The sequence below is a fragment of the Numenius arquata genome, chromosome 13 (assembly GCF_964106895.1).
Source record: "Numenius arquata chromosome 13, bNumArq3.hap1.1, whole genome shotgun sequence".
Lineage (NCBI taxonomy): Eukaryota > Metazoa > Chordata > Aves > Charadriiformes > Scolopacidae > Numenius > Numenius arquata.
In genome coordinates, this window is record NC_133588.1 from 5412195 (window position 1) to 5424592 (window position 12398).

General features: G+C 39.8%; 1 protein-coding gene across 1 annotated transcript in view; it reads right to left on the reverse strand.

Moving 5' to 3' along the window:
• Nucleotides 1-2607: 2607 nt before the first annotated feature.
• ADCY7 (adenylate cyclase 7) overlaps nucleotides 2608-12398 on the reverse strand; it is a 31708-nt gene continuing 21917 nt past the window's right edge. The window contains exons 16-26 of the mRNA XM_074157867.1: nucleotides 12025-12162; nucleotides 10702-10764; nucleotides 10087-10125; nucleotides 8554-8717; nucleotides 7243-7324; nucleotides 6514-6669; nucleotides 5663-5809; nucleotides 5145-5252; nucleotides 4219-4333; nucleotides 3443-3567; nucleotides 2608-3322 (exon numbers count right to left, since the gene is read on the reverse strand). Coding sequence (XP_074013968.1) covers nucleotides 3176-3322; nucleotides 3443-3567; nucleotides 4219-4333; nucleotides 5145-5252; nucleotides 5663-5809; nucleotides 6514-6669; nucleotides 7243-7324; nucleotides 8554-8717; nucleotides 10087-10125; nucleotides 10702-10764; nucleotides 12025-12162 — 1284 coding nt within the window. The 3' untranslated portion in view covers nucleotides 2608-3175. The remainder of the gene's footprint in view (nucleotides 3323-3442; nucleotides 3568-4218; nucleotides 4334-5144; nucleotides 5253-5662; nucleotides 5810-6513; nucleotides 6670-7242; nucleotides 7325-8553; nucleotides 8718-10086; nucleotides 10126-10701; nucleotides 10765-12024; nucleotides 12163-12398) is intronic.

Sequence of the window (12398 nt, forward strand, 5' to 3'; positions counted from 1 at the left end):
ATTCAGTTGTCCCAGAACGGTTTCTAATAAAGTCCCCAACTAGAATTTTTTCACAGTTGTAGGTAATTGCAGTTGAAATACTACTCCAGGGAATGAATTTTTTTCCGTTAATGTTTAAGTCGTTTCCGTGCTCCAGGAGCAGACACGATGCACAACCTCCGTGCCAGCCGAGCCGTGATGGGCTCGCTCTGGAGCATCCCATTTCCCATCCCTTGCCCTTCACAGAGCGCAGGAGGCGGCTGCAGATGACAGGAAACTGAGTATCGGTGTTATTCTTCAGCTGTTGAATGCAAGCGTGTCACTCTCTGCATCTTCCATTGACACAAATACCAAGTTTACAAGTAAAACCCCTCTCATTGACTCTATAGGGAGTATAGGAAATACACCTCATTTTCCTGGGAATCTTCATCCAAATAACTACAAAACCAAACAAGTTTCAGGAAGTTTTTTTTTATTTTATGAGTAAAACCAGAAGTTTGTTCTTTAAAATAGATTGCTAATTCAAGACGTTATTAGCTCTTCAAATTAGATACAGTGCCATTTTTTTTCAGTTTAACAATAATGCTGTAAGAAAGATTTTTCTAACAAGGTTATTTCCTCATTTTAAATTTCACAGTTCGCTCTCGGAAGGACTGCTGAAAACAAGTCTTTAAATACAGTTGCTTCTTAAATTGAACTTTTTGTGGTTGAATATAGCTCTTACATTCTACAGTTCCAGTTCTGCTGAGAAATTAGAAAGTCACCCTCAGATAGAACCCCTTTTTCATGACACACGGGTTTTGAGTTCCCCGAGCACAGGGCACTAACGCTCCGTGTAAGTGCACGAGGTCCTTTTAAAACGGCAGCAAAACCCTCCTCCTTCCAGTGTGACAGCTACAGCCCCTCCATCACTTCTGCAAGCGGGGTTCAGTGGAAGTTATGTCCAAGCGAGTTACCAGCCTGACAGGCAACAAAATGTAAACAAAAGCATTTCCAAATGCTGTTAACAGACTGGGAATTTTCTTTCCCGGATAACTTACACCTACGTTCTACCAGTCTGTGAACAGAGACGCTGCAGAGCCAGCTCCATCCATAGGCATAATGCGCTTTCCAGACTATATTCGTGAGGCAAATAGTCCCTTTCCCTAACGCGGGGCATCAAAGACTGCCGAGAGGAGCCTTTGACACAGGCATGGTTCCTTATAAAACAATAAATAAAAGTCTCAAAACAAACGAGCATCTGTTACTACAAATATACAACATACGAGAGGAGCAAAAGCTGTTTGAAAGTTTATTCAACTACAACACTGACCTCAGACTGACGGGACACCAAGTGTGAAACTTCCTTCTTCAGCAGAGTCCGCACACGAACCAACCAACCTCAAACGAAGGTTTTCTAACGTGCTATTTTCTGTTGGAGACTTAATTACACACACAGTTTTGACCTAGCAAATTGACAAAGGCTATAAGCACAATTTTTAATCCACGGCTGGACAATATTTAGATTTGTTCCTGTCTTGAAACATAGTCACTTCATCGTCTAAAGAAATTACACAGTAATTAGGAAAGCGGCAGTGATGCACAGGACTGCTCGTTAAACACTTTGCCGGTGCGGTTTAGTACTAAACCCAGAAATATTAGTAAAAGCTGCTTTGTTTGTCGAAGAGTAAGGCTTTACAGAACAGATGGTGAGCTCATTAATCACTGCGCCGTTGAGTCATCTGACAGGCGGTGTATCGGGGAGGGGGAATCCGTCCCTGGTTAACACGTGTAACGGGGTACAAGATGTTCCCCTTACTCAGTACTGTCATCTCCACCAACAGGAAACAGACCGATTGCAGTAAGTAGAAAAATGCTACTTTAGAAATAAGCAGAAGTCATTAACAGCTTAAAAACTTAACTAACTTACAGCAAGTCACTTCCCATGATCTTACCAATCGCCTACTTTCAGTATTGAGGCTCTGCTGAAACATTTCCATTAGGAATATGTTTTTTCCGTACATCCTTTCGTAACCTTCAAACCCCATTTGTTTCATAAACTGCATTGTCTCTAAAAGGCAGAAAGCAGCCAAATTGAAGAAACAAGAATGGAAGAAAACCAACCCCAAAGCCACCCCAGCTGCAGTTCTGCTTATACAGTATCTGCTACTGTCTCTAATACTGTCTCTAATACTATCTTAGTAGTTCTGTTCTTCGGTTTCCAAACGATTTGAAACAGATTATTTTTATTTCCGTTAAGTGCCCTCAGGAAGGCAGCCAGCTCGCAGGGCTCCTGCCGGCGGCCAGCGATACCAGCTGTTACCAGAGCCTGTCCAACCAAGCGGGCAGGAGAAACTGCAGGTGCTCGGTGCTGCCTCAACATCGGGCCTGGTTTTTTTAAAATTTAAAGCCAGAATTTTAAAGCCGCTCTCTTACGTGGCTGTATAAAATGTGCATGCAGATACCGAACGCAGAGGCACAGACACACAAAGGGGAAATGTGCTACAATGCAAAGACTCTGAGCTAGATGAAAGCTGTTTCTGACCAGCTGTTGGTCATGACGACGTTTGTATGATACAAGGTACAACTACGGAGGAGGCCAAGAGAATAAAAGAGCGATCCAAAACTTTGCAATTAATATTTTTTTTTCATTCCCAGAGGAGCTCAGCACAATTATCACATGATATATTTGAGTTTACTTCCGTTCCTCTTTCCATCGTTTGGCCGTCTCCTGCAGTGAAGCCCCATGAGCGTTAAAGAGCAGGACGCGCGGTGCCCGGAGCGTCGTGCCCCGTGTCTGTGATGAAGGCAATACTGTCAGCAGGAGTGTGTCACAGACCGGAGCACTGGAACGTGTCAACGCGGTGAGGAGTTCTGCAGTGCATCCACAGACGTCGTTACTGGAGCCGGTAAGGCTCCCCCAGTGCAAGTAAGGAAAGGAACTAAGTGAACATGGTTCATGGCAATTCCAGGTAAATCCTCAAATTATTTCAGGGAAAGGTAAGTCTTTTTCAGACTGGGGGTTGTGAGTCTTCCAGGATCTTTTCAGAACTTCCTTCAAAAAAATCCAATACATTCCCTTATCTTGAGGTGTAGAAGAAATAGGAATAGTATACATATGTTTTTAGAATAAAGTCCTTCACATAAGGAGGGAAATTCTAAGTCTTCACAGAAGGGAGGCAGTTCTAAGTCTATTTTGATTAACTTCATCACAGCCTCAGTTCAGTCCCATACCTTGGAATTTGGCGGTCTCCGTGCAAACAAAGTAAGTCCTCAGTTCTCCCTTGCCTTTGACATTAATAAGTCCCCTACATTCACATGAATATCCCAGCTCCTGCAGGATTTTACTCGTTTCTTCCGTGACCTTTGTGGGAAAAGAATTAGACACTCTTGTGAAACTCTTCTGGTTATTCACATTAAAAAAAATAATATCCAAAACCAATTAGAAATAATTTCTTAGACATTGCAAGGCTGATAGGCTTACCTGGATTTTCCCAAGTTCCCCCGTGCTCTCCATTCTGCTGGCAACGTTAACAGTGTTGCCCCAAATATCGTACTGAGGCTTCCGGGCACCGATCACACCAGCAATCACAGGGCCATGATTTATCCCTGGATAACCAAAAGCAGGTGTAACTACTGAAGTAGGAAGTTATGTGATATCTAGCTTCATTATTTACTAATTCATTAGTCATTACGTCATGAGATTTGGGGGAAGAAAAAAAAAAAAAACCACAACCAAAATGCAACCCTGCAACATGTTTCTAGCAGCAGGTATTACCAGTGTTCTGTAAATCCTAGTACTGAGGCTCAGGAGACACGAAGTGACTCATCCATTGTAAAATGGGAAGTCTGAGAAAGAGCCAGAGCAAAGTTCACGCCAGAGCAAAATTCTTCCTTTTCTACTTTTAATATATGGAAATAAACATTTGTATAATGACAATACTGTCTTTAGTCTACAGTTAATAACAGGGTACTTCTCTTTTCATCCATATCTTTAATTTTCTCCAACTCGTCCAGCTGCAGTCTTTGTGTTGCTCCCTCTGGTGATTAGAAAAGCCCACCCATGAAGGAGGTTGGTGTATTTAAAAAGCTGGACCAGACACAGCCACCTCCAGCCGCTCAGCGTTTTATAACCACCCACGCACTGGGTTCAGTGTTACAAAGCCTTGGGGAAAGGCTCACCAATTTCCCCAAGTCACCCCTCCTCATTCTTAATGTCACAGAGCTGCAGAGTTCACCTCTGTCACCAGCTGAACTTACCAACGCGTAAGCGGAAGTTGTTAAAGGAATGTCGGTTGATGCCATCCAGTTTACTCATCAAGGCAATTCCATATTCCACCATAATCCCAATGTGAGCGTGCTGTCTTTCCTTATCCTATGCAATCCATACCACATATCCATGATCAAATTACAACACGGAAGGCTGACTCAGGCTACTATTTCAAACTAGGACTATCAGTGAATAAAGTATGTATTTATAAGGATGAGACCACTCATCCTTGTAGCTGTGCAGAATTGCACAGTTCAACAAACATTCCAAATGGATTTAAAAAACGATATTCAATTCAATTGGAACGGCTAGGAGGTGACAAGGATGACACGATTAAATTTTATGATGAATTTATGTCTGTCCTGTAGGATTCCAGATTTAATTTTACATGTTTTGTGTAAAATGCAAACGTGCATCCTACTGTCATACCTGAACCTGCTCTAGTGAAAATGAGCCTGAGTACGGAAATCGTTTTTAATTATTCTGGGTGACAAAGAGTTCCCGGTTCAGATCTGATGTGGCACCTGAGGATTCTCTTTTTGTGTCAGTTCTCTGGTATCACAAAAAGCTTTCTGTCCAGTTCTGAGCTGGCCTTTTCTCTGGCAGCCAGTCTTTGACTTCCCTGTTACTAGAGCTATTCTGTTATGCATCTAGAAATGTTAAGTTACTGGAATCAAAGATTAAAGATGTAAAAAGTATGCTGGGGTTACAGACTTAATACCTGCCTAGGAAAAAAAAATGGAACTAGGAGATAAACAGTGAATTCAACAGGAGACAGTGCAATTTTACCATCTTTTCCCACAATTCAGAAAGTCGCTCTTGGTGATTTGCTTTCTCTTTTATACCCCATTACATTCTGTTACTTTGAAACGCACCGAGGCACACGCAGAACAGGCAGATTTCAGAGACAACGTACCTGGTTGTTCTCTTGGCCTGGCGTAACACTGAGACCAGCTGCTGCCATGTAAGTGCTTCCAATAGTCTTTATTTTTTCAACACCACTAAATTTAGGTTTTAGCAAGAGCTGTTTGAAGGAAAAGAAAATAGAAACTTGAGGCTTTAATACCATATTTCAGCGTCTACTACAATAAGCATTAAACATCTCTAGGAATCCTATCACGTGAAGGTTAGGTAAGAAAGTACTGAGGAGTAGTTTCACACTTTTGCTCTACCTGCTTATAGGAAAAATGAAGTACTGAAATAAAGTACTGAAATTCAGGACTTTCAAACCATATTACTAATGCATTAGATGATGTACCTGAAAAAACCCATCAGACGTGAACATATCTTTCAAGACTGGGAGGCTGAACTCAGAATATTAGTTCAGCTTAAGAGCCTTTCCCCCCCGCCCCCTCTAATGCTCACAGATCTACTGAAAACTTTATTTTGCAGTAAACGTGTAATCCAGTCCAGTTTCGCTAGAAGCTTAATTACCTCATCAAAATCAGCAATGATTTCATTTAACAGCCGCAAGCATTCCAGGCCTTCTTTATTGACATCACATTCAGTATAAAACACCTTAAAATCTGGTACTGATGCAAACATGACGCAGACACAGTCATAAGATTGATGGTACCAGTCCTACAGGAAAACAATACATTCACAAGTTGTCAGCGGTCACCTTCCACCACGTATTCCAAACAATGACTGTTGTTTGTAACCAGTAATCAAATTACATTTTCCTATAAAGCCAACTACAGCACAGGGGGAATCTCTTATTTCATCAGAAACACTGAGGAAGTTGATTTGCCTATGGAAAAGCTGAGATATCTAGGTATCTTAAAGATCTCACGTATTCTGGAGAGTGCCAGTCTCCTGACACTGGCCATGGCTGGGAAATCAGCAGTATTTATTCTCATGACATGCTGGCAGAATAAGATGGATGGCTTTAAAAGAAATAAGTCATTATCAGTGAACTTCTCACTGGGGTTGTTACCAAGGAGATACTATCTGTTCCTCAACTAACTTCTTTAAAAAGAAGGCCAATCTTCTCTGGTAAAAGATGGCCTTTGGAAAGCAGTAAATTCTTTTTAAATATTTGCCAAACTCAAATTGTGTCCTGAAACCAAACTACCAATTCTGGAAACAGGTTTCAGAGACTGACATTAAAAGTTTGCATGTTTTGAGGCCGTCTGGGTAGCAGATTCTTGGGTTTACAAAGGTCTTGGGATGCAGACAAGAGGCAAGGAGAGCAGAAGATTAAAGCCTTCTGTGTGCTTGTCTACGACGTTCTATGTCACACGAGTCCCATTTAATGTCCTTCACACAGCAGAGATTAAACATACCTCGTTTCGCTTTTCCCCAATGAAATACGCGGCAACGTGTGCTGGAAGGACGTTTTCCAGTAAAAGCCTGTTAACGTTCTCCATCGTCTCAAACTGTTCGTGTTCTTTTTTAAACTTATTCTTCCACAGACAATCCAGCCGACAGTAATAGTCAATCTGCAAAGGGACCAAATGTGATAAATTAAATCCATATAATATCTCACTGAAAAATATTAGCCAATTTATTCCAAAAGTGCAGTAGCAATAAAGCTTCTTCAAAGCCTTTTGAGCCTATACAGTTATGAAAAATGCACTTTGAGAACAAAGGTCACAAAAATATGAAGCTGTCAGTATGAATGAATGCCATTTGGGTACCAGCAGGTGTATTTACCAAAATTACATTCTAATAATATGGTGATTATTTGTATCTTTAATTACTGCCTTGATTTAGATGGATATTGTCATATAAATATAGAGAGATTCAAACTGGAAGAATTTGAAAGTTCTGACTTCTGTAATGCAAACACTATTGAAAAATATAAAAATATTTCCACCCTTTCACAGTGAAAATTTTGGCATTATCTATAGCTAAGTACAAGTAAGTACATTATCTACAACTAAATACAAGAATATTAAAAAAAAGATAAAAATGAATATTAATTTAGAGCACAATTTCAATGAAAAACACTTTTGCATTTTATTTAAATTGACTTGCTGCAAGAAAAAACCCATTGCTTTTTAAATACGTACCTGTTTTGCAAGTAAAATTAGGGTTATGTAAAACAGAACCAGATATAAATTAGTCATTATCCCTGGCTCTTTGATGAAAAGCCTGAAAACAAGAAAGCAAGACAAATGTCATCTGTATTCTTTAAGAAAATCCACACCATTAAGGGATGGGGGAGAAGGGGAAGGGAAAAAGAGCAGAGCAGAAGAGGGTGTCTTTGATCAGACATGAACCACCCATGGCCAGCATTCCCTTGTGCCAGTGGCTGGCTCGTTACAGGTCCGATCCTAATAACGAGAAAGGATTATCATTCAGTTCGTGAACTGTGTTTCACGTAGTGACAAAAGGGGTGCTGAAGCCTTGGTGGAGTAGCCATTGGAAAGAGATGGTCAAGTAAACACTTAAAAGGAGCCACCTTCATTTCCACTGCACTGAGCTGCAGCTTTCCTCCCCACACTACCCCACAAAAACACAGCCAACAAAACCTTGAAGTAGGAAAAGAAACTTTCTTATTTGTGGCAGGAAAGATGATAACTAATAAAACCCTGAATCACTAAAACAAAGACAGCCGTTAAACCACACCTATATGTAGTTCCATGCAAACCTGAGCCACCACTTGTATTTCATAGTGAGATCAGTCTGTCTGACCACATCTATTAGTTTTCACAAATGCATCAAATGAAATTCTCATTATATGAATAGCCTGAGATTAAGAGCCTAAATTAAGAGCTCATTTAGGCTTTTTTTTTTTTAAGCTGTGCTGACAGCTCACAGCCTCTGCAAAATAAATTCATCCTAATCTTCAGCTATGAGACTATGCTAAGAATCTGAGAAATACCCACAAAGGAAGAGTAAAACTCTTCCACGTGATTTCTCTTAAGTCTTTTTTAGTTTCTTCAATTAGATCAGGTTAATTGCATTACTTCTCAAAATATGTGCCGTTAGTAAGGCAAATAAATGAAGATTTCACTACCCTATTGACTAGCAAGATCTCACTAGCACAGCCTGAGCATCAGACTTTTTAGCAAGGCTTTTCTTCATACCTTATTATGAGATTAATATTCTGCCCCCTAGTCTTTAATGTAAACTAAGCTTCCCCAGATCTCAAAAGCCATAGTACAAATTATTTCAGAAAACACATACTTTCATAAAAAGACAAAAAAAAAGAAAAAAGGTGACAGTCTAATATGATTTCCATGCCATTAACTTCACAGCAAGATTTGTAATATCTGACTTATGTGATTTTGATATTTCAACATTCCAGTAAGCGTACAAAAATCTCCCACCTCCTTAATGAAACGTTATTGTCAATTATAAGAAACTTCACACTGCACCTGGTGCTGTTGCCATACAAGCTCAAGTTTCTGTGCTGAAGGGTATTAAAAACGATGAGGTACACAGTCACAGCAATGGACAGGAGGAGAACTTTGAGTTCGAAGCTGATTTGAAGAAATACCGAGCAAGCAATGAAGCCCAATATGCAGCAATAAGCATAATACTGTAAAAGAAGAATTTAAAGAGCAGTCGCATTATTCAGGCTTTATGCCCAAGAGACTTTCAAACCATAGCAAACACTCTAAGTTCATGATCATCATAATTTAAATAGAAGAAATTACAATCACTTTCTAAATACACTTAAAGCTTTATTTTTAATTGCACTAAAAGGCTTAACTTAATAACTTCTTTAGTTTAGTTTTTTAATTTGTTAAACACAAGCAAAAAGATTTAAACAAAAAGTATCACACCAACATAAGCTGTGTCAGATAAAACCAGAAGTGTTGAGAATTTATCTTCCGAAGTCTAATAATTTAAGCAATTATTTATTTAAAGTTCAAGACTAACCTAAAGCAGGTTCATAGTCCAGTGAACAGGCTCTGAACCAGGAACTCCAGCATCCTGGTCCTGGTTTTGACAGTGCTCCCCCTTTGCAACCTTAAGCAGATACCACATCCCCATCTCCCCCAGCTGTAACATGCGAAGATCCAACCTTAGACACAGCTCCTTCATAAAACCTTTGATGCTAATAAGCATTATCAAGCCAGGGCCATTTCCCGGTGGAATTACTAAAACATCTCGCTGAGAAATCAGAGTTCAGGCGTGGTGTCCAGGGCCAGCAGGCAGCATTAAAGCTGTCAGGTGGCAGAGAGCGTGTTGCGCAGACAGGATGGCTCCCTGCAGCCACAGGCAGAGGTGCAAGATGCTGAGGCAGCATGCTTTAGTCTGCAAACAACTCCAAAATTACCTCAGCTTCTGCTCCTCAAGAGTTCATTTCTCTTTATGTACAAGGAACAGTTTTTCCACCAGAGATCAGGAGAGCCTTAGCTCAAGAGTTAACATTTCTGCTGAAGCGAATGAAACCAGAACAATTCATGGGGCAACTCTGGATCAGAGCCCGTATAGTAACATATTGTACCAACTCAGTGACACTCAAGGCAGCGAGTCTAGCCTACAAAAGGTAACCACCGCTTAGTTATAGCCCTCACACCAAACCTGAAGAAGAGAAACCCCTACATAGAGAACGCTGACACAGGTCTGTTGGCCATTTAAGGCCCTTTCACTCTATCAAGATACTTTACTGCACATACCGCTCTCAGCTCTCACACTTGAACATAATCGTCATCCTGTTCTACTGCTTTTTCCTCAAAGTTCTAGATCTACTCTTATATCTGAAATTTCAAAAAACTGCAAAGCCATACTGTATTCAGCACAGCAACAGCAGCTGAAATATCTTGATTTCATTAGGAAATTTTCTGCTGTCAGGATACCTAAAAACACCGTTTTACACAGCGACAGAATCTGCCAGCTGTCAGTAATATACACAATACACAAAGATTTGGGTTTTAAAGCAACATGTATTCACTACTTACAGTTTCCTCAACGCAGGACTGAGTTGTGTTTCCAAAAGGCTGATTTACAAACATGCAAGAAGAGAAAATTACCGGATGAGTACAGCGTGCATTATGTCTGCGTAACTTAGCATTTGTCATAAGGACTTGAACTAAAGGTCCTCACACAACCTGCTGTGCACGGTTCAAAAACACGTCCATCATCTAAAGGGGCAGCACCCCAAACATTTGGATGATCTCAAAACAGAATGCTACTTTGGAATTAAAGAGAGAAAAAAGGAAACCCTCTCAAATAATCCTTTTGTGTCATTATTAATTGCTGAATCTATCCTTATAGAAATGCTAGAGAACACCTTTCAATGGTGCTGAGTAACCAAAATAAGCCAAGACTTCAGCTTTATCCCCAAGTACTCCAGTCTTTTGAAAACCCCTAGAAGAGGCACAGTAAAGCCATAGCTAGCGATAGAAAATACCCTTAGAACTTCCTTGTGGCACAAGTCAGTCTTTGTGTTCAATGATTTAAAAATTCTGTCTTTAAAAAAAAGATATCAAAATGCTGCCATCCATCTGTATTGCACAAACCATCCAAGACTCAGTTCATTTGAATCTTAGAAATGAAGACATTGCTGTACTCACATAGCCGGTAGCACCCAGGTCATTTGATCCAGTAAAGTTTGCAGGTTTGTTCTTTTCAGTAGTCTTGGTTTATTGGGGGGGGAAACAACAAGAAAATCACCATACAAACTTGTTTGCAGATAGTCACTAATTTTAAGTTTTTTCTCCTTATATTACACAATGAGCCCTGATCTGGTTGCCCTTTCAGTGCTACTGCAACATGTATGTTAAAATGCAATGATATCCCATAGAGTTGTATAAAACGTATGTGTACACACAAGGTGCATGAAGGTTAAAATTGCCAAGTATTTATTTATTTATTTTTAAATTTGGGGTAAAGTTTCACATTACAGCTACGCTAATCTAACAGCTAACTGGCACAAAACGTATGGTTCTGTCTCACCCCCCGGTTTCACAGCTGCTGTTCCTGTTTTCTTTTAGGCTGTCTCTCGTGGTGTTCACATGATACCACCGTGAGTCAACTCAAGGACCTAAGCCAGCAGAAAAACAACCCTACAAAAAGAAAATTAAGCATTTTCTGCAGTTTAGCTTTCAGAGTAAACTCCCCATGGAATCATAGGAACGGGAGACCAAGCGTATGGGATCAGAAGGACATCACTTTTAGCAGCTTGCTATCAGAGAGGTGTAACTGTTAAAATAGTATGTCACATAAAGCTTGGTTAAAAAAACAAAAAAAAAAACAAAAAAAAAAACCCAACAACAAAACATAACAGATTGGTCTTGAGCATGAGGTTATTCCAAAGGGTTGTTTTTCAAATGTATGTACCCCAGGTGCAATACCACACACAAACTAAAGTTAAAAGACAGACTCTGTTTGCATCTTAGTCTAGCAGTAACTACCCATAATGGCTTTGGCTTTAAAAAGAGAGTCGAGCCATATTATTCCCTCCTCCACCTGCACTATTACTAGCTGGTGCAAACAGCACAGTAACTGCTTCAAACTTCTACCCACTGCAGCCAAACATTTAAACCCACATTAGAAAAAAAAAAGGAAGACATTAGTGATGACAGTTATAATCAACACTAATTACAAATGCCATCTTGAAAGCAAGAAAAGGTGATGTAAAACAGAACTCAAGTCTATCACATGAACTTTCAGTTCTACAAACTGGGAAATTTTACTTTTAATGCTTTTAGTTTTAATGCATCGTGCATTATCCTTGTGTAAATCAATTCATGTTGTGAATCAGACATTGGAAAAAGGAGTAAATAGCAAGGTACTTGAAAAGAATACAGGAAGTTACTTAAACTTCAATACTACAATAAGGTCACAGCTTCAATGCTACAGTAAGTTCACAGAATAAACATAATGCTATTACTTACCAAATTAAAAATGGCTATAATGAGCAAGGCACCTATCGTGATGACTGCTAATGGAAGCCTAAGTAAAGGCATCGTTTCCACCTTTTCTGAGATGGCACAAAGATGGCGCAGGGAAGGCCACCGTTCTGAGCAGCACTTCTGTAGACAAAATTAGTTTGTTTCAGTAACATGGATAATACTTTGATACATGGGAATAAACATTTCTAAATATAAAACACTTTTTCTCTGCAGCAGAGTGTCAAGAATCTTCATTGCAATCCTAATTTAGAACTCTGAATCCATTCATTCAGATTAAATGCCTAATGCCTTTCCACTACTGAAAATGGAGATAATGCTTCCTTATTTCACTGGGGCTGGGTGCTAAAATTTTCTGA